The sequence below is a fragment of the Drosophila kikkawai genome, chromosome 3L (genome assembly GCF_030179895.1).
Source record: "Drosophila kikkawai strain 14028-0561.14 chromosome 3L, DkikHiC1v2, whole genome shotgun sequence".
NCBI classification, from domain to species: domain Eukaryota; kingdom Metazoa; phylum Arthropoda; class Insecta; order Diptera; family Drosophilidae; genus Drosophila; species Drosophila kikkawai.
Window position 1 is genome coordinate 22,452,538 of NC_091730.1, and position 19,759 is coordinate 22,472,296.

General features: G+C 46.7%; 9 protein-coding genes across 10 annotated transcripts in view; 7 read left to right on the forward strand and 2 right to left on the reverse strand.

The window, feature by feature from the left end:
- The window catches only part of Coq4 (Coenzyme Q4), a 38,687-nt gene extending 28,998 nt beyond the window's left edge, over positions 1 to 9,689 (forward strand). Inside the window, exons 1-5 of one of the 2 annotated variants that reach the window (XM_017170934.2) lie at positions 5,352 to 5,517; positions 8,655 to 8,878; positions 8,954 to 9,158; positions 9,223 to 9,446; positions 9,520 to 9,689. In XM_017170934.2, coding sequence (XP_017026423.1) covers positions 5,515 to 5,517; positions 8,655 to 8,878; positions 8,954 to 9,158; positions 9,223 to 9,446; positions 9,520 to 9,676 — 813 coding nt within the window. In that variant the 5' untranslated portion in view covers positions 5,352 to 5,514 and the 3' untranslated portion in view covers positions 9,677 to 9,689. Of the gene's footprint in view, positions 1 to 5,351; positions 5,518 to 8,654; positions 8,879 to 8,953; positions 9,159 to 9,222; positions 9,447 to 9,519 lie in introns of those variants that run through there. The other variant, XM_070284848.1, reaches the window with a different exon arrangement.
- LOC108077540 (neurofilament heavy polypeptide) lies at positions 311 to 4,736 on the reverse strand. The gene is made up of 6 exons (XM_017170930.3): positions 4,466 to 4,736; positions 4,271 to 4,415; positions 4,149 to 4,211; positions 2,237 to 2,290; positions 1,015 to 2,090; positions 311 to 953 (listed from the first exon to the last, which is right to left on the reverse strand). Exons 1-6 carry the CDS (start codon positions 4,661 to 4,663, stop codon positions 696 to 698), a joined length of 1,794 nt encoding a protein of 597 aa, XP_017026419.1. The 5' UTR covers positions 4,664 to 4,736; the 3' UTR covers positions 311 to 695.
- Positions 2,282 to 4,143, forward strand: LOC108077541 (pyruvate kinase). The gene has a single exon (XM_017170931.3). It carries the CDS (start codon positions 2,364 to 2,366, stop codon positions 4,077 to 4,079), a length of 1,716 nt encoding a protein of 571 aa, XP_017026420.1. The 5' UTR covers positions 2,282 to 2,363; the 3' UTR covers positions 4,080 to 4,143.
- frc (fringe connection) lies at positions 5,783 to 7,438 on the forward strand. The gene has a single exon (XM_017170932.3). The coding sequence runs from the start codon at positions 6,035 to 6,037 to the stop codon at positions 7,148 to 7,150; it is 1,116 nt and encodes a 371-aa protein (XP_017026421.1). The 5' UTR covers positions 5,783 to 6,034; the 3' UTR covers positions 7,151 to 7,438.
- A 1,081-nt stretch (positions 9,690 to 10,770) lies between the features above and the next one.
- Gorab (Golgin, RAB6 interacting) lies at positions 10,771 to 12,257 on the forward strand. The gene is made up of 3 exons (XM_017170795.3): positions 10,771 to 10,932; positions 11,034 to 11,751; positions 11,816 to 12,257. The coding sequence occupies exons 1-3, from the start codon at positions 10,833 to 10,835 to the stop codon at positions 12,033 to 12,035; spliced, it is 1,038 nt and encodes a 345-aa protein (XP_017026284.1). The 5' UTR covers positions 10,771 to 10,832; the 3' UTR covers positions 12,036 to 12,257.
- A 129-nt stretch (positions 12,258 to 12,386) lies between these two features.
- Positions 12,387 to 13,262, forward strand: Polr3G (RNA polymerase III subunit G). Its single transcript, XM_017170803.2, has 3 exons — positions 12,387 to 12,613; positions 12,678 to 12,806; positions 12,864 to 13,262. The coding sequence occupies exons 1-3, from the start codon at positions 12,470 to 12,472 to the stop codon at positions 13,227 to 13,229; spliced, it is 639 nt and encodes a 212-aa protein (XP_017026292.1). The 5' UTR covers positions 12,387 to 12,469; the 3' UTR covers positions 13,230 to 13,262.
- On the reverse strand, positions 13,263 to 14,090 carry COX7B (Cytochrome c oxidase subunit 7B). The gene is made up of 4 exons (XM_017170804.2): positions 14,036 to 14,090; positions 13,914 to 13,975; positions 13,470 to 13,642; positions 13,263 to 13,407 (listed from the first exon to the last, which is right to left on the reverse strand). The coding sequence occupies exons 2-4, from the start codon at positions 13,957 to 13,959 to the stop codon at positions 13,351 to 13,353; spliced, it is 276 nt and encodes a 91-aa protein (XP_017026293.1). The 5' UTR covers positions 13,960 to 13,975; positions 14,036 to 14,090; the 3' UTR covers positions 13,263 to 13,350.
- A 223-nt stretch (positions 14,091 to 14,313) lies between these two features.
- On the forward strand, positions 14,314 to 17,561 carry Sec3 (exocyst complex component Sec3). The gene is made up of 6 exons (XM_017170943.3): positions 14,314 to 15,107; positions 15,173 to 15,400; positions 15,459 to 15,908; positions 15,967 to 16,451; positions 16,519 to 17,026; positions 17,086 to 17,561. Exons 1-6 carry the CDS (start codon positions 14,451 to 14,453, stop codon positions 17,431 to 17,433), a joined length of 2,676 nt encoding a protein of 891 aa, XP_017026432.1. The 5' UTR covers positions 14,314 to 14,450; the 3' UTR covers positions 17,434 to 17,561.
- A 506-nt stretch (positions 17,562 to 18,067) lies between these two features.
- blot (bloated tubules) overlaps positions 18,068 to 19,759 on the forward strand; it is a 28,616-nt gene continuing 26,924 nt past the window's right edge. Inside the window, exon 1 of the mRNA XM_070286105.1 lies at positions 18,068 to 18,242. The gene's annotated coding sequence lies outside the window, so the exon portion shown is untranslated. The remainder of the gene's footprint in view (positions 18,243 to 19,759) is intronic.

Sequence of the window (19,759 nt, forward strand, 5' to 3'; positions counted from 1 at the left end):
ACTCGTTTAACTGCCAACCCTCCTCCGTAAACGGTGGCTCCCCACCAAAAATGGAGCACGCAGCGGAAATAAGAGGGCATAGTTTTCGCATTTTCCTTTAAATTACAAAACAACAAAACTAAAAACGAGAAGGGAAGTTTTTACACGGCAAGTCGACGCTGATAATACTCTTGTAAAGCATGTGGGAGTTTTCGGAGATCGAAACGGTTTTTAAAATCACTTTATAATATAGGTTGTTTAACACGTATTGGTTTGCAAATTCAGGTATTTGTTTTTAGATTTTAAATAATTAAAATATTTTTAAAGGTCATTCTTTTCTTAAAAACTTTTTTATTTTCAGAGTTATATTAAATGTAATGTTAGATGTATTTATATTTGCTCGACTTTGTAATCTCTAAATAAATATATGTAAATATTAAAAAATATATATATATATAAAATCGAAAATACAAATTATATTTTACTAATTGATAGAGCAGCGAAACGTCTCTCTCTTGGAAAGTATATTACTATAAGACGAATGAGAAATCAAATATGCGCTTAGCACGATATATTCAAATTTTTTATACGTTTCCCGAGCTCCCCACCGAGGACAGCGGACAATTATTCTCCTTTTTATATGCCATATAAACCAGAACTCTGCGTCGGAGTATTTTTCAATAAAATAAAATTCCAATCGTCCTCGGCGTGTGGATTTACTTATCCCCTCCCTTGCTACTATTTGAAGTCTTCCGCTGACGGTGCTGCAGCAGCTCTTGGTATTGCTCCATGGATCCGTCCTCATGCTTGGATGTGAACGGTGCTGCCTGCTTCTCAGCCTTGGCCTGGTCGTCGCTGGCGGCATCTTTGCTGCGCTTCGATTTCTTGATTTTGTCGCGCACGCGTTTCCCCAGCCGCGAGGCAGCTAGCACCTGGCTGACCTTGGAACTCTTCAGGTATCGTGTGCGCCAAGACTGAAATGATATTCCAGGAGATTAAGCTAGCTATTAGAATGATATGATTATATCGGATTACCTCGGAGTCGGGTTGCTGCAGTTTATCACGCTCATCCTCGCTGGTGTCCAGGGAGATAACATCGTTGTCTAGTTCCTCGTGTTCCTCGGAGGCCTTATCTTTTTTCTCGCTTTTGACGCACACTTTGGGCTCGTCTTCCTTGGTCATTTCCTCAATCATTTCCAGGTCGCCGCCAATGGAGATGACATCGTCGTTTTGATCCTCATCATCTATATTAACTGGCTCAGGAACAGCCTCGGATTCCTTTGCTTCTGCTGCTGGATTTGGTTCCTGAGAGGGAGCATGCTCCTTAGACGGTTCTTTCTCCGCTGGCTTTTCTTGCTCTTCCGATTTCTGTGGCTCTTCTGAGTTTTCCAACTCATTGCTCTTTGCTTGATCTTCTGCCTTGGATGGGTCTGTTGCCTTCGCTGTATCTTCTGTCTTTGCTGGGTCTTCTGTTTTGGCTGGCTCAACAGCCTGTGCTGGTTCCTCGGGTTCGTCACGCACTTCTCCCTCCTCTGGCTCGCTCTCTACAACTGGAGCTGGTGGCTCCAGCACGGGTTGGGGCTCGGGCTCAGGTGCTGACTTGGGCTTGTGGTTTGTGGCTTCATCGTCGGTGCTGTCGCTAATTAGCAGCGTTTCCGGCTCCGTTTGTATGGTTATCACATCTGGCGAGGCAGAACGCGACTTGGAGCGAGGCTTATTTTCTATTGGAGCAGCAGATGAAGTCGGGGCTGGGGCAGAAACTTTAACGAGATTCTCCTTCTCAGGCGACTCTCTGGTTTGCCGATAGGTCCGCCTGAGTTTGATCTTGCGCGGAGCTGGTTGCTCCTTGCTGCTGCTTTCCGCATCTTGATCTTGATCCTTATTGGCCGCTTTGCTGTTTTCCAGGGAGCTGCGCTTTCCTGCTTCTGTTGTTTTGGCGGTGCGCTTCTCTTTCGTCCTTCGCTGAACCGGCTTTGCTGGCCTTTCGTCGTCGTCGTCATCGTCGTCCGACCTGACCTCGATCTTGGTAATGGGTTCCATGGCTAGCTGGGAGCGAATGGCCCGTGCACGTGCCTGCAGCTCCAGCAACTCCAGCACGCTCATCTGGCCCGCTGTGGAGAAGTGATCGAAACGAACCCCAGTAAGCCACGATTTTTATAGAATAGGTGTTTCGCACCGAAAGGTCATTCTTACGAAATAAACTGATTCGGTCAGTCTAGTAATATTTTTGTGTTTTTGTAAAGTACACTCTACTTACACTCCTTGTTTTCGTTCCCGTTGCTCGTCCTTTTGGCTCTGGGCTTCTTCTTGGCTGGAATTCAGACAAGATAATTAGAGATCACAAATTGTAGGTAAAGTGTAATTCAAATTAACTGCACGTCAGAATGGCGCTGGAACAGCAGACGGCTCCCTCGCTGCACCTAGACAGCCAGAGCTTGGATGGGGAGGAAGAGCAGGAGCCACAGGAGGACGAGAACCGCCTGGACAAGTTCAAGGTGAGGCTCAATGGGCAGCACGACCTGGAACAGCGATTGCGGGACTTCAAGGCGGCCTGCGAGGCTCACGAGAAGCATGCGAGGCGCCGACGCCGAAGGCGTTACTACAATTTGGGCCTGGTGGCTAAGCTAGTGACGGAGACCACCCACGACGAGCTGCGTCGCATGCTGGAGAATGGCACCTACACCTTCCACATCGATACAGTGGCGAACAAGCCGGATGAACTGCAGGCCATTATAGACACACTGAACGTGGCCATTGCTGCTCATACAGCGGAGAGGGAGCTCCGCCTGATCACCGGCCTGGCGCTGGAGATCAACGGCGAGTGCTGCCGCGTCGGTAGGCTGAGGAACAACTGCACCGTGATGCTGGCCCGCGGATCGGTGGTCACTCTCACCACTGACGAATCCTACCGCTACAAGGGTTTCAAGGAGATCGTGTATGTGATCAATCTGCAGGCCTATCTTTCCTCGGTTCGCCTCGGCGACATCCTGATGATTGGACGCGAGGTAAGGGGTCGAGTGGTGAAGACTCTGCGCGAGGCTCTGGCCGTGATGATCATCGATGCCGGTCTGCTGGCCTCCTACGACTTCATAGAGCTGCCCCGTCAGTGCCACGCCCTGGATCCGGAGGTCTATCCGGATCTCTTCCAGAAGGACCTGGAGATGGCAGTAGCGATGAACGCCAACTACGTGGTGCTGCCCAAGATCCGTTGCAAAAACTTCCTGCGTGCGGTGCGACAGAGCATAAACGCTGGCTTGAATCTAAAGCTGATCGGCATGATAGACTTCGAGTACGTGCGTAGCAACATGCTGGACCTGCTAGGCATCATCAAGCTGGTAGACTACATTTGGATACCGGACATGTTCTGCGTCAGCTGCTGCGTCTACAACTACATCATGGAAGACGTGCTGCCCATTTCGCAGTGCCAGAAGAAGCCGGTGATCGGTACTGTGCCGCTGGAGCGCTGTAGTGACTTTAAGCGATTCGAGCTGCACGAGTTCCTCTGGAAGATCGACGCCATACACATCCAGAAGAGTCCGTGGTGTAACAAGTATCCGCTGATTGTCAAGAAGCTGATGCCCGTCAAGGATTATCGCATCGGGGTCGTCCAGAACCAGATGGTGCTGAAGAACATCCTCACCTCGTACCACGCAATAGTCAACTTTATCATTCGCACCATAAGCTCGATCGAGTGCCAGGCCATCTTTCTGTTCACCAAATGCGAGACCGCCAGCGTGGCCCTGTCCCGCTCCGAGATCTACTGCCCGGTGTACGTGATGCTGCCGCTGGAGGACACCGACGACGATGACATAATTGCCTGTAAGGTGCAGTTGTCCCGCGCCCTCCACCTGCGCCGAAATATGCACCCAGTTCTGTACACCAAGGAACTCAACGAGTGCAACTACAACCCGATTGAGTTTGGTGTGGACTACATGCGGAAGAAAGGCTGCCTGGAGGTCGGGGACTTTGTGGTCACACTAGAGGTGGGCAAGGAGGACGAAGAGAACGTGTCCTTGGGGATTGGCGATGACGTGTGCATCCTGCGAGCCTTCTACGTGGCCCCGCTCCTCGCCTGCGAGAAGTTCAAATACGGCACCTAACTTTCCGGCGTGCCGTTGTGCAGATTCAGCGCTCAAAAGATCTAAATTAAATGTAGAAAAGCCACTTACTTTTTCGAGATTCCTGGCCGCCAATGTCGCTGTCGGATGAGATCTCCTCCAGGGATATGTGTTCTAGAAGAGCAATCTAAGTATGATATGGTCTTGCAGGATTAAGTCGGCCTGCCACATACCCTCCTTGTGCTCCACATCGGAATCCTCGGAGCTCTCGGTGTCCGTGGGACATCGGGTGGCCTCTATGATGGATTTAAGGCGCTTGGTGGACAAGCAGAGCAGCTCCTCCAGGCACAGCGCTTCGATCTCGTCCAGGGGGGTTTTCTGTGGACGGTTCAATTAATATAATCGCTCAATACACAACTTAAACTCACTTTTAGGAACTCCGGCGCCAGATTCACGATTGTCTTGGGCTTGAGTGTGCCGAAAATCTGCTTCACCAGCTCCAGACGGTCGTCGATATAGTGCGAAATTGGATGCAGCGTCCGATCCTCCTCCATCTTTTCCTTCTTTATGCTAATGGGCTTGGGTATTTGGTCACCCTTCCCTGGCTTTTTGGCTTTGCTGCTCATTTTATTAGCAATTTTTCGTAAAATGAAAAACTAAACAAAATTTTCCAGTTTAACAGCGCTGTTAACTTGTAACAGTGTTTGTGTTTGTCTCGACAGAGCAGCTAATTATGGCGATATGATACTTGTTCAGCTTTGATTTTATTTATGGCGGCTATGGTCAGACCGATATAAAACGGTGAACAATAACAAAGATCCCAACTTTCAGCATATAACAATGCTTTTTTGGAGTCCTCGCGGAAGTATTCCTGCATTTATGTGTGTTGATCCCTTACATTTATTTTATAACCTTCTAATGCGTACAAATTTGGAAAATAACACCACTAGAAACAACTCTAAATTTTGCAGAGCGAGAACTTCGCCTCCGAAAACATAATTTTTTGTAACTTCAAGATTTCTTTTACTTTAGAATTAGAAAATAATTGCAAGAAACCAGCAAAAATAAATTCGTACTGTGAGGACATTTTGACAACTCGACTCTAATGAGACCTTAATTAATTTATTAAAATGTTTGTTCACTAGAGAAGTATATTTGCTATCTCTCTAATTTAGCATCTGGTTTTTTGTAAGTCCATTGATTTTCCCAATGAATACGCATTTTTATTAAAAGTCATCTTGCTTGCACTTAGGCAGTGTCATAACACCATTAACAGCGCTGGTAACAGCTAACACTGTTTGTGTTTATCTTGACAGAACAGCTGTTTGTGCCGTCTCGGTTGTGACAAGTTGTCTAGTGCCTTTTTGCTCAAAATTTAATAAAGTTAATAATATTCTTTATTTATTTCAAGAGAACAGTGAACAGTTGCCTGAAGCAACTTGGGAAGTGTATTAATTGCCCAACGCAGCATACAAAAATGGTAAGCAAAACGTTAACGGGCTGTGGCTGTTACGCAGGCTTATGTTATTGATGCCGGTGCTTTCTGAAAGGTTAATAAAGGAATATAGTAAGCTGGATTAACTTAGTAGATCAAATTAGCAGTAATAAAGGATAGTTAGATTAAGTGTAGTTTGCAAAATATGTGCATTTATTTTTAACATAATGTTAACATTATAGCTGACAACAGTATTAGTATTTTTCTTACGCACTAAATTCCGCGGGCCAGGGATTTGCGTCTCCGCGTTAAACGGTCACACTGCTAAGCATATGTTCAAGTCTCAAAGTTTTGCGGAGAATATGTCAGCGGCGCGTCGGTAAAAATAGCAATTGCTGTCGTTAGGCGAGTTCTCGTTGATGTGCCGTGGGAAAAGCCAATTCCCCGCCCCCAGTGCGGCCCCGAAAAGAGTGTCCCAATGTGCGAAGCGGCCCCGGCCGAGCCGATAGCCAGTGACGAAAGAGCATAGTAAATCAAAGTTCAAGACGCCGCAGCAATTACAATGAGTGTCTCGCGGGGCGGCAGCACAACGCTCGACCTGCAGCCGCTGCTGGACGGTAGTCAGCGCGATGACGACGAGCCGGAAGCCGCGTTAGCCGGTGGCGGGGCGCAGCTAAACGGCTCCGGATCCAAGGAATTGAGCCACCGGGAGCGCGAGGATTCGGCTGTGTTTGTTAAGAAGATTGGCAGCGCCCTCTTCTACGGCATCTCCTCGTTCATGATCACGGTGGTGAACAAGACGGTGCTCACCTCGTATCACTTTCCCTCGTTCCTGTTCCTCAGCCTGGGCCAGCTCACCGCCAGCATCGTGGTGCTGGACATGGGCAAGCGGCTGAAGCTTGTCTCCTACCCGCCGCTGCAACGGAATACCTTCGCCAAGATCTTCCCGCTGCCGCTCATCTTCCTGGGCAACATGATATTCGGCCTGGGCGGCACCCAGTCGCTGAGTCTGCCCATGTTTGCGGCCCTGCGGCGGTTCTCCATCCTGATGACCATGCTGCTGGAGCTGAAGATACTTGGTCTGCGTCCATCGACGGCGGTCCAGGTCAGCGTGTACGCCATGATCGGCGGCGCCCTTTTGGCCGCCTCCGACGACTTGTCGTTCAACATGCGCGGCTACATCTACGTGATGATCACCAATGCGATGACGGCCTCGAACGGGGTGTATGTGAAAAAGAAGCTGGATACCTCTGAGATCGGGAAGTACGGCCTGATGTACTACAACTCGCTGTTTATGTTCCTGCCGGCACTGCTCCTGAACTACGTCAGCGGGGATCTGGAGCAGGCGCTGAACTACTCGCAGTGGAACGACCCCGTGTTCGTGCTTCAGTTCCTGCTCAGCTGCGTGATGGGTTTCATCTTGTCATACAGCACCATCCTGTGCACGCAGTTCAACTCTGCGCTGACTACCACCATTGTGGGTTGCCTAAAGAACATATGCGTGACGTATCTGGGGATGTTCATCGGCGGCGACTACGTCTTCTCGTGGCTTAACTGCATCGGGATCAACATCAGCGTGCTGGCTAGTCTGCTCTACACATACGTCACCTTCCGGCGGAAGCGGGCGCCCGATAAGCAGGCCCACTTGCCCAGCAGCACTCGCGGCGAGAATGTCTAGCTTCGCACTGTCTTAGCTCAAGCACAAGCCAAAGCCATACGATATGTTTAGAGTATTCCGTACACCGTATTCCGTGCGTATTCGATTTCCTATAGGCACACAGGCACCCACAGCGCGTCGTCTCTGTACATAAGTATCTATAAGTGTGCAATTTAGCAAATATGTAATTTTAATCGCTTTGTATATTGTCCGCATGCAACTGTTTCCTGCATCGAAAGTGTCATAAGTAATAGAAATACACAGACATCCAGCTCCTCCTTGGGACGAAATAGACGAGATAACCGATTATGTGCTGTTTTTTGTTCCACTTTTGGGTCAACGATAAGATTGCTCCCGGCGATAAGGTCCGACAACTCGGCCCTTGCTAATTAAGAAATAATGCGCCACATGTACTCCTCTAATTATACTTTTTGTGTTGAAGAAAAGAGTAATCGCCGCTACGATGGACTGTTGGATCTTTCCAATTACTTGCGCCTAGCCGAGGTGTGTTTATCTCTCCGGACTCCGGGTAAACACACATTGGGACCTTGAAAATTCCACACAAAATAAAGTACTGCAGTGCTGGGCAATCCAGCGGCGTCATCACTCAACACCATGGTGTGGAAACTTGATTAGGGGTGTCGACCGATTACTGGATACTCTGTATCGGAGTTTTCTTTAAATTATCAGTCAAAAGTCGCTAAAAGGGAGTGATAATGGTGTATTATAATGCTGATTAGAACACGTATTGAGTGTTTTATGTTGGCAGTTATTTTCCGTTTCCTTTGTTTATTCCCAGATAAAAAGTTTTTGATTAAAAATCACTAAAACATAAACGTTGACAATGATATTCCATTTATGAATTGATTCTCCTACTTGATGTGATAAATTTAAACAGAATATAATCTTTAAATGAGATGAAATCTATTTTCTTCGAAGTAGGCTGCCAAATAATAAATTGCCCATAACGCTCTTGGCTATTTAAACCCTGACATAACGTTCTGGGTGGCGCGAAGCTTCTAAATTTAACCTTCCTACTTTTTCGCTGACAGTGACTACCCATTTGTCCCTAGAGACGAGACACAGCAATGACGACATTGAAATTGAGCAGAAAATCCGAGAAAGAGGTAGAGGTGCCAGTGCCCCCTGCAGCACTTTGTTTGGGACTTATTTTGAGACCCCAGCAGCAGCTGAAGAAGTATTGATGTGTTCGGGGATCGGAGTGGGGGCCAAGTAATGAGGAAGCCGAAACAGGTTTCCTCCGGCTTAACTGCTGGGACTGCGAGGAGAGGTAAATTGTTAGTCAGCTTCAGGCCCATAGCCACATTATGGACAAATTGTTTGCTCATATTCTCGGCTGCTATTGAAAGTGGGCACGTACGACAAGCTTTAACCGAAGACAGGTAGTCAGGGTCATGTTTATGTGCCGCAATAGACATGATGATGATGATGATAAAGTTGATGATGATCGTGCTGATAAGGTCGCCGGGTGCACCTACCCAATCCCTCCGCTCTGCCTCCACAGATCACGATGCAGCGCTGCTGGCAACTGACACAGCCGCTGGCCCTGCGACGGGGTTTCTCTTTTGGCCAGGTCAGAAGTCAGGCGGTGGCCACAGAGACGCCCGAGACGGGGCCACTGGATACCTTCGAGCGGCAGTATCTCAAGGAGCGCATTGAGATATCACCATTGCAGCGCATAGTCCTGGGTGCCGGGTCCTCCATTGCCGCCTTGCTGAATCCGAGACGGTAACTTGATTTGTCACAGATGTAATCAATTAATTAATTTATTAATAAATTTGTAATAATATTGATCCCTTTTAGCCACGACATGATTGCTTGTTTGGGCGAGACCACAGGCGAGGCAGCTCTTTTGAATATTTTGGACACCATGCAGGCTAGTGAGGAGGGTCAGCGCATCATGGCCGACAAGCCACGGATCCACACCAGCACCATTGACTTCAAGCGTCTGGAAACCCTGCCGCCCGACACCTTCGGAGCTGTCTATGTCAAGTTCCTTAAAGACAATGTAAGTAGCAACGGGCCGAGTTGGTCTGTAATGAACGGCTTAAGCTTTTTTAACCCAATTTCAGCAAGTCACGCCGGACAGTCGCATGGCCGTGAGGTTTCTGGAGGATCCCAAGCTGGCCTATTTGATGACGCGCTACCGCGAGTGCCACGACCTAATCCACACGGTGCTGGACATGCCCACAAACATGCTCGGCGAGGTGGCGGTCAAGTGGGTGGAGGCTCTTAATACGGGCCTACCGATGTGTTACGGCGGCGCGGTGTTCGGGGCGGTCCGCCTACGTCCCAAGTGAGTTCACTGAACTTGGACCCAATTACACTATTATTATAATTCACGCGCTTGTTTACTTTCTGGTGCGAAGGCAGCGCCGCGCTTACTTGAAACACTACTTGCCCTGGGCTCTGGAGAACGGCAAGCGGACCAAGCCCTTGATGCCCGTCTACTGGGAGAAGCGTTGGGAGCAGAATATCCACGAACTTCGATCTGAGCTGGGCATTACTGTGTTGAATAAAGCCTGATGATTTGTTTAAATTTTAAGCTAATTTTTGAGTTGGCGGCTTTTCGATGAAAGATATCGATTAATGTGATCGCAGCAAAGTAAGAAATCGGAGAGTATTTCGATATGCCACCCATTGCAAAACAATTAAATTTAATTAAATTTACTCAAGTGTTTTCAATACGGTTGAATGTTTACAAGTATTGGCAGCTGGAAATATATATATAAATATATATATTTATATTTTTTTTACCTCTGCAGGGTATTACATTTATGACAAATTTGCGACCCTATAAAGTAGGTTTATTCTTGATCAGCAGTCTGTTTTTTAGCAATCTGAATGAAAACTGCAGATCGATTTTGTTATTTTGCATGTACTATAAATTTATATCAGGCCAGATCGGAAGACTATAACGTTTACCTTCAAACACAGAAACAACGGGAAAATTAGTAGAATAAACTTATAACTTTTATATTTTTTAATGTATTTTATCTTTGAGATATCTAAATTTTAAGAATTTTGGTTTAATATGTATGAAAATCAAAGGAATACATAATATAGCTGTCATTTAACGACCCCGAGGTTGGTTTAAGAGAAGTAAATATTAAAGGGAAGAGGAATACCAAAGGTATATCCATGGTTTCCGAATAGGTTTTTTTTTTTTGAAAATTCCGATCCTTTTAAGTCGTTTCCTATACGACTAAATATATGGACGATATATTTAGAATCTTGGTAGTTTTATTACGGTCAATTGATTACGGAATTATGTATACTAGGTCTCTTAAGTTTGGTAAATCTGGGTATTTCCTTGGCCGATATTTTTAGTAATTCAGTCATTTATTCGATAACAGGCAATATACAGAATATTAAATTGATTTTATTGAAACTTCACGGAACCATTTTGATATATTTGTGTTGCATTAAAAGATCCTTCTGTGACTGTAATAATGGGACGAATGAGTAATTTATTTCATTGACTTGTATTTTTAAGGGGTTATTTAAACTCAAATAAAAAAGTGGAAAATGCTTGCAAGCAACTTAGTGAGAACGTCTCATTTTCGAAAACGATCGTGTCTTTAATTATATCGATCTGGCAACCCGACGCACTGTTTGCTTTTGCTGATGTGTTGTGTTTGTGGGCCTGTTTAATGGCTTAATTATCTGTTTAATCAATAAAATGACTGATAGATTCAATGGATTTAGCCACGACGAGATCCTCAAGATAACGGGGGTCAAGGAGAGCGGCAGTGGCAAAAGGGCGACGGGTCTGGAAGCAGGTTAGATGGCAAATGAATGAGCCAACGGAGCCTGTAAACAATAATCTGTTTATAACTAAAACCCCATTTGCATGTGTGTGTTTGTGTGTCTATCATCACAGCAAAACAGGCGGTCCGGAATCAGCCCGGCATACGGCGCATGCCCGATAAGATCTTCCGGCAGGCAGATCAGTTGCGGAAGCAGCAGCAGCAACAACAACCGCAGCCGAAGAAGACCCAGAAAGTGGACGATGCTAAGAAAGCCAAATCGAGAGCGGCAACTCCCACGGAAAAGACGCCAACTCCCACGGTCGAAGATGACGCAGATGCAGCCGATCGGTTGTCTCTAGACCTGGATCGACCTCTCTCCGACTCTCTGATGGCCGCTCTATACCATGGTCACGCTCCAGCGAGAGATAAAGCAGCTGCCACGTATGCGGATGCTGGCGGAGAGAATAGCGAGACGACGTCCACAGACGATAGCTCGATTCTGAAAATGAGCGGGAGCAACAGCCAGGCAATTAGCTCGGTGGATGATGGCAGTATCCTGCCCAGCACCAAGGACTCTTCGCGTGAACGGCTTAACACAGACTCGCCCTTCAAGGGCGTCTCCCTGAAGGACTTTGAGCAGCATCGCCGCATGATCGAAGAGCAAAACAAGCAGAAGAAGCAGATGCTCTATCAGGCCATAGAGCAGCACACGCAGAAAACAGCGGCGGAGTCCCGCAAGATCGAAGAGATCCGCCACGAGCTGTCCAAACTGGAGAGCGATCTTGCCGTGGATGTGGCCCTGCTAAGGAAGCAGATCGACAACGCCTGCATACATTTCTCCAATGTAGAGTGGGTATACCTAATATCTTGTTTTTGATCAGCCAAAATTCCTAATTTCTCATTTTCTTTTTAGAAAACAATACGTGAAGATCGAGGCTCAGTTCCTGAAGGCCAAAATTGAACTGCACAACGCCTCTGAGAAGAAGGAGCTGCTCACCGAACACCTGTGCACTGTCATTGCCCACAACGAGGATCGCAAGGCTCAGAAACTTACGGAACTCATGCAGAAAGTGGGTCTGGCGCCAACCGACGAGGAGTCACCGGCCCCGTCCACCAATCCCACTGTCAATTGATCACAACTCCCACAATATGACTTTAGAATCTTAAAAAGCGCTGCTCGCTAAATATTTGAAATAGCAAATAGTAATTAGGAATTGAAATTGGCTGAAATTCGCTGCTTGCCCAAAGCCAAGTTTTGAGAGCTCTCTTATATAAGTGTGTATTTACTGTTCTTAGTTTAAGCAAAAAACGTGCAAATCGAAATAAAATATATATATGTTATGTGTAAAAAACCATTTTAGGTGATTTACTTAATCAATTTTAATTTTATTTTAAAAGAGAGGGTACCAAATAGTCGATAACTTATTTTCTCTTTCTCTGTTATTGTTTGGTTTTGACAAGATGGCAACGCCGTGCAACAGCTGATCGCATTTCAAGTTAAATAAACGTGCGGACGCCACACAGATATCCACTATTTTTATCCAAGTTAGAAATATAAATCTTAAAAATGGCTGGACGTGGAAGGGGCGGGAAGACAGGCACCCTCACAGCCGAGCAAATGGCCTTGCTGGGCTGCACGAAGGACATGCCCGTGCAGACGGCACCGCCTCCTACATTTCCGCCGGTTCTGAACAGGCCCACTACCTTGGAGGTTGGTTTAAATCTATATTAAATACATGTATTGGAGCTATTTACCTGACCCACCTCTCAACCAGACAACAGCCACACAAAACTACCAGCTGCTGTGGAAGGAGGATTTCCTGAACCGTATGCGCGACTCCCCCTATTACATTGTATCCGCCACCCAGGAGCCGCAAAATAAGGAACACAGGGACTGGCGAGAGGTAATTTGTATTATTATATCAGTAATCCTTACCAATCAAGTTAATTCTGACCCACAGAAAGCAATGGACCGCTTCAAACTAAAGGCTCAGCCCGAGTTTAACTACAAAGCCATGCCGCGGGAGCTGAATACCTTAAATCGCAAGCGAAAGGGTGCGGATGTCAAGCCAAAGCTGTTGGCCAAGAAGACCAACATCGAGGACAGACTGAAGGTCCTGGAGCAGAAGGAACTAAAAGCTGGCAGCGGAGAGCAGGACGAAATTAAGCAGGAATCAGACTCCGACCAAGAGGAGGAGCAGGACGATCCGGAGGCGGCGCTGGACGACGAGATGGACGAGGAGAACGATTACGGCAACAGTTACTTCGACAATGGAGAATCATACAACGACGAGGACGACAACTTGGACGATGGTCCCGTGTACTGAGCCAAATATACAAACAACATTTCCGGAACTGAATACTTTTGGATCTGTGATTTACTATGTCGCCACTTTAAGCTTATTTAACACAAATTTCGGATTAATATACATTTACGGGGTGACTGGCTTAGTCTAGGTCCCTGGGGGCATTGTAGTTGAAGTGGATCAGACCGGAGGATTTCACCTGCAATCAAAATAAGGAATAAGTAAATGCGCTTTAAAGGGTGCGTCTGGGTGGGCACTCACGAATCCAATGGTGCCGGCCAGGACCAGGATGCCGGTGATGAGCACGGCATTGTACTTGGAGTTCTGCTGGCTGTGCTGCTCCTTCCAGTCACCGGCGGGCACGGGCAGATCGTTCATGGTGGAGTGCTGGTGGTGTCCACCGCCGTGGTAAGCGGCACGCGACATGGCGCCAACTGGAAAGGGAAATATGCATTAATTAGTAAAGCGTTGATTGTGATTCAATATTAAAGGATAGGCACTATTCCAATTAGCACTTTAACTGATTTTAAGTAGATTTTAGCATCGAAAACCACTTAGTAAGGAATATTTTTAGTTAATTGAAGTGATTTTTGTGGGAAGCGCTTCTCCGCAGTTCCTTGATGTCCCTCCCGTTGCTCCACACATTATGTAATTTTTAAGGTTAGCAGTTGCAGCGAAAAAGGCTAATCCAGGGCTTAAACTTACCATTCTTGAACAGAAGCCCCTGCTTGACAATGTGCTTAACCAACATGATTGCTCGAAAGTTGCTGAAAATTGATAAATTATGGTTTATTTTCACGGCAAATATTTTTTCGCGTAAAACTCACCCAAAGATTACTTGTGTATCGAACAGTGTGACCGAACAACAGTAATGACTGAATACCAAACCCGAAAACTAGAGATGTGCTCACGAGAACCCTTCTGCATTTTCACTCACGGTAAATTTTATTTCTAATCATAAATTATACAAAGATTAATTTTAAACAAATTCATGTATAACAAAATTAATTAACTCAAAACAGTTCCAATATTTTCGTTCGATATTTTAGTCCTATAGAATACCCTATATTTATGATTTGTAGTTGTTTTCCATCACTACTCACGCTACCACCTCTATTGAGTCAGCTGTTGCGGAGGCGTTCACAATTCGCAAGTTGCAAACAATTGGAAAAAAAAATAGAATTAGTTGGTTGTTTGTAGAACTTTTCAAGCGCCCAGTGCCTCGAAAGACATTCCCCCGCCATGCTGTCCATCGGCGCCCTGGCCAACATCAAGCACACGCTGCAGAAGGAGCTCTTCCTGGCCGCCGGCGAACGCCTCCTTTCCGTGGTGACGGTGGTCAAAAAGAAGGATAAGAAGCCCTGCTATCTGTGCGTGGTCACTACGGCGCCACCAGTGCCCGTGGTTACGTTGGTCCTGGTTAAGCAGTCGGAGCAGCGCGAGAGCGAGTACAAGCGCAAGCGGAGCTGGCAGCTGGACGAGATCAAGTCGGTGGACGGGCGGAATGAGCAGTTTGAGACGCACGAGTTTGACCTGCAGCTGGAGAAGCTGTACAAGTGGTACGCCCTCAATCTGCACGAGCGGCAGAACTTCCTGGCCGTATTGAATCGCCAGATCCAAAAGAGTGTGCGTGGCCAGCGGGCGGAGTTCCGGAACGTGCCTGCCGCCTGGCTGTCGGAGAAGTCACCGGAAAAGGTGGCTCTGGGCAGAGCGGCGCAGAAGGCGGAGCACATTGATGATGACGAGGAGGATGAGGAAGAGGAGGCCCAAGAGTTCACCGCCCTCACCGACAAGGAGGCCAACGAGTTGGGCAAACTGTTCTCTGAGTGCGATTTTGCCATCAAGGATGCAGAGCAGTTCATCGAGCAGCTGTCCCGGGAGCTCCACGATCTAGATGGGGTACTTAGACAATGGTTTTCCACCCACAATCTACGAGTCATTCTTATTCCTCTCAAATCCCTTAGGCCAATATCCAAAGTGTGCTGGCCTCGGAGCAGAAGGTCCTGAAGATGATGGAGCACATCGACAATGCCATCTCCGAGGCGGATAAGTTCGAGACGCGACTGGACAGCTACGAGGATATACTGGGGCATGTCAAGGAGACCATGGAGAAGATTGGAGGCAAGAATGCCATGATTGAGATTGCCAACAATAACAATATCAAGCTGATGAAGGAACTCAACAAAGTCATAGTGGGTTTTCTTCAGGAATCTTCTGTAATTAGTGATTAATCGCTTCTTTATCCCGCAGAGCCAACTGGACTTGCCGCACAGCCAGCAACAGGCGCTGGATGAGCCCGATCTGAAAACAGCAAATGGACGCAAGGCGGCCATAGCTGCTGCTCAGTGCCTGCAGCAGGCCATGAACAGCGACATAGATCCTGCCCTGCTTCGCCTCGAGGCAGTGCAGGATCAGCGTAAGCGCTTCGAGAAGTGGAAACAAAAGTTCTCGGCCACCGTCAGTCGGTTTATGAATAACCTCTTCATCCACCTGGGCAACGAGATCGGCGATATGCCGGTGACCAGCACAGACCTAACGCTGCCCAACCATTCCAATGTTCATCGGGAGCTGACTCCCTACACAGAGCTGATGCACTGGACAAAGGCTATGGACCGGAAGACCTATGATGGCCTGATGCGGGTGTACACGGCCTCGCTGAGCAAAATCTATGACAGGGATGTGAGGAATTTCTTTAACTTGGTAAGAATTTAATGAAAGTTTAAATAAATTTACTTAGCTTTATGTTTTCCCGGCTTAGGCTAAAATGCAGGTCTCTGAAAAGCTGAGAAGTTCTCGCGAGGATCTGGACATGTCCACTTCATCTCGAAAGTCTGCCGTTTCCACCATTCCCTATGGCACCTTGGGCATTAATCGGGATCAGTGGGGACCTGGTGTGGAAAGTGCGGATCGCATCCGATTCGACGCTCTGCTGGAAAAGGTTCTTGCCGAGCTGGAACCTATTGCCCTGCAGGAGCAGCTGTTCTGCATCAACTTCTTCCAGATGGACGTGATTAGTCCAACGACGAAGAACACCCAGACCACGCTGGAGATGGAGAAGGCGGTGGACATGTCTCAGTCCGCTGTCTTGGGGACAGCTATCTCGCCCTCGGCGGAAGGTGTGCCACAGAAGCGGATCGACAGGCAGATCAATGAGGATGTTCGCAAACTGATGATGGGTCTCTTTGGCTGTCTGGAGCCCGAGTTGGTTAGCTTCATCCAGAGCTTTGAGCGGGTGGATAGCTTGTGAGTATCTACTAGTATTTAATCTCTTAATTTGACTATAAAACTATTGATTTCTGCTTTTTTTTAGCTACTCCCTGTACGTTCTCGTCCGCCTCACCCAGCACGTAATGTCCGCCCAGGACACACATTCCTTTCTCAGCATGACCTTCGCCTCGGCCCTGGTGCAGGTGAAGCGCAACTTCGATCGCTTTATGCAGCAGCAGCTGCAGTCTATCCGCGAGGCAAAGCTGCACAAACGCTCCAAGGCCATCCTGCCGTACGTGGAGAACTTTGAAAACTTTGCCCAAACGGCGGAGGGTATCTTCCGCAAGTCCGACCGCCGCACGGACATGGAAAAGTGGTATCTGCAGCTGGTGAACGCGATCTTTGAGGGCATTCACCTGCACTCGCAGGAACATCCCAAGACACCGTCGCAGGTGGTGCGCATGGAGAACTACCATCATATGTATGCCCTGCTGGCTCAGCTCAAGGTGCCTGGACTGGATGCCTTGAAAAAGGACGCCAAGTCGCGATATAATGAGGCGCTAAAAGCATATGTGACTCAGTACTTTGGACGGCCGCTGGAAAAACTGAATGTAAGCTAAATTTGTCACAAGAGGAATGTTCCCTATACAGAGTTTTTCCTCTCTCTTAGCTATTCTTCGAGGGCGTGCAGCAGAAGGTGGCGCAGGGCGTCAAGGAGACGGAGATCAGCTACCAAATGGCCTTCTCCAAGCAGGAGCTGCGCAAAGTGATCGCCCAGTATCCGGCACGCGAGGTGAAAAAGGGCCTGGAGAACCTCTACAAGAAGGTGGAGAAGCACCTGAGCGAGGAGGAGAATCTGCTGCAGGTGGTGTGGCACGCCATGCAGGAGGAGTTCATTGCCCAGTACAACTACCTGGAGGAGCGCATCCAGAAGTGCTACGCCGGCGCCATGATCAACCTGGAGTTCAACATACAGGACATACTAGCCTTCTTCTCGGACATTGCGCGCTCCCACTGATCGAGGAATTGGATTCCGATGATTAGGAAGCGCACGAGCCGAGTTTTATTTTTAAGTGCAATAGTATTTAGAGCGCTGTTTTTATTTTTTGCTGATTGGAAAATATATGGCGCAACTATTTAAACAGATGTGTGGCTCTGGAAAAGTTTAAATATCTAAATAATATAGTCAAGAGTAAGCTTGAAGAGAGGAAAGCGGAGGCTAGCTTTTGAGAGAGCTTTCTCATTGATCTGAAGTTGGATAATTCTTAAACACATTATATATACTATACTTTAAAATTCTACAAGTGATTCTATTAGATTTTGATGTCTTTTCAATGTCAAAATGAAGGAAAAACTCTTCGAAAGAAAGGAAACATATATCTAAAAATATGTATAATACTTTTATAGATTTGGTTTATCAAAAACCTATTTTTGTTAAGGCCATAAAATCAAAGGTGTTATTTCCGCTGATCATAAAAATAACCGCGCATTTATTTAAACAGCTTAAAAAGATCAACAAAAGCTTGGCTAGATCAAAAAAGATACAAGAGATGCCACAAGAGAGAGCTGAGAGCTGGAAGAGTGAGCTTTCCGTGTTAGCTTTTCAGCCGCCAGTTTTGAAAATTCTGAGTTCGGCTCTCAGTCATTTTTCGCGCCTCATTCCGGTCGGTTGTCGGTCGATCGTGTCGCTCCCCAATCCAACCACCACCGCCACCTCCGAATTTGTAACGATTTTAACCTGTGTGCATTTTAATTTGTTCCACCCGTACGTGTTTCCGTGTGCTCTGTTCCGGTGTGTCGTGTTGATAACTCCGTGAAATGCAAATGGTAATTGCAAACCGCCGCACCGCGTGCATCTAAATGTGCTGCATGTATATTTATTTTAAGCAGTTCTTCTCCGGAGAACACAGAGTTAGACCTCGCTCAGAAACGATCCGATCCAATCCGATCCTCCCTCCTGTATATGGGCCCCTATAAGGCGACCCGTCTGACCGGTTGTCGCTCCTGACTCGATTCTCCTGGCTCCTCCGCCTCCCCTTATCTCCTCGTTCAACCTTTCCATAGCTTACCTTACCCTACCTTGCCCTCTGTCTTTGCATTTCTCATGCACACACGCTCCTCGTTCTTTCCTTTTTTTGTGTGCTTCGTGCGCTCCCGTGCTCATGTTCCTCCACTTTTTCGGCTGCCTGTGGGTACAGTGGGACACTGGTTGAAGGATATATTAGATATTTAAGGGAACTTGGAAATTTTCAGGAAATAAATCATATTTTTGGTTAAAATTTAAGTAAGAGATCAAATTTAATTAGGATTTTAAAAATCAATCAGTTTTGTGATCTTTTAAATTCGTTTAATTTTTAGTTGGTTATTAGGAATGCATTTGAAGCATTTGGTTCTTCCAAACCAGTGGCCACTGTATGTGCATTCCCTATTATTCCTCTTTGGCCAATGCCTTTTGTTTTTCTTTATTTTTTCCTTTGTTGGCGGTCATCAGACAGCCGCTGCTGTTTCTGTATATTTTAACGAAGTTTCGCTGAAACCTGGCCCACCTTGATAAGCCCCTGGCCAGTCAGTCGTCGTGGTTGCGATCGTCTCCCAGCAAGTTCAATGCTACTCGTACCGATCCGATCCATGCCGATCCGATCCGATCCGAGCCGAAGCGATGTGCCGGTGCATTTTGGACTTCCGCTATGCGCCCGGGGGTCAGCAGACACTACTACCATAATTAGCCAGTACAGATCGGAGTTAGCCCTGCGCTCAAAAAACCCCAATTACCTGGAGGTGATCTTGGAGCAGCGGATAAAGTGCGATAAGAGTCCCAGTGATTAAGTGCAAGAGTTGAGTTATCTATGTCGTCGGTAAACATGGTAATCGCGGTTGGTTGATCTTGAGTCACTAAGAGACTGGCTTTAGTGGGTTAACAGCTACAAACCTGTTAATTAGTATAAATATTTGCGAGGCTTCCAACGTATGTACGATTATTTTTTTTTAACGAATTTTACTTACAGTAAATGCGACCCGAATGCTCGTATCTGGTTACTTCAATGCCACCTTAGAAGTTAAAAATTTCTTTTAAAAGCAAATATGCATATTATTTCGTGACGGTGTGTGTGTGTTTATTTCATTCACTGTTTATATACGCATATATAAGTATGTACATATATATCCGGAGTAGTGTCAGATATCATCAACACACTCTGGTACCTTGCTTCAGTTGCGGCGATATCAAAGCTTTCATTTGTGCCATATGTACATTATTTTATTTCCCTGATTGCCGCCATTCAAATGTTTATTTACTCAATTTTAATTGCTGCTCCATTTTATTATTTGCATGCAGAGAGAATATA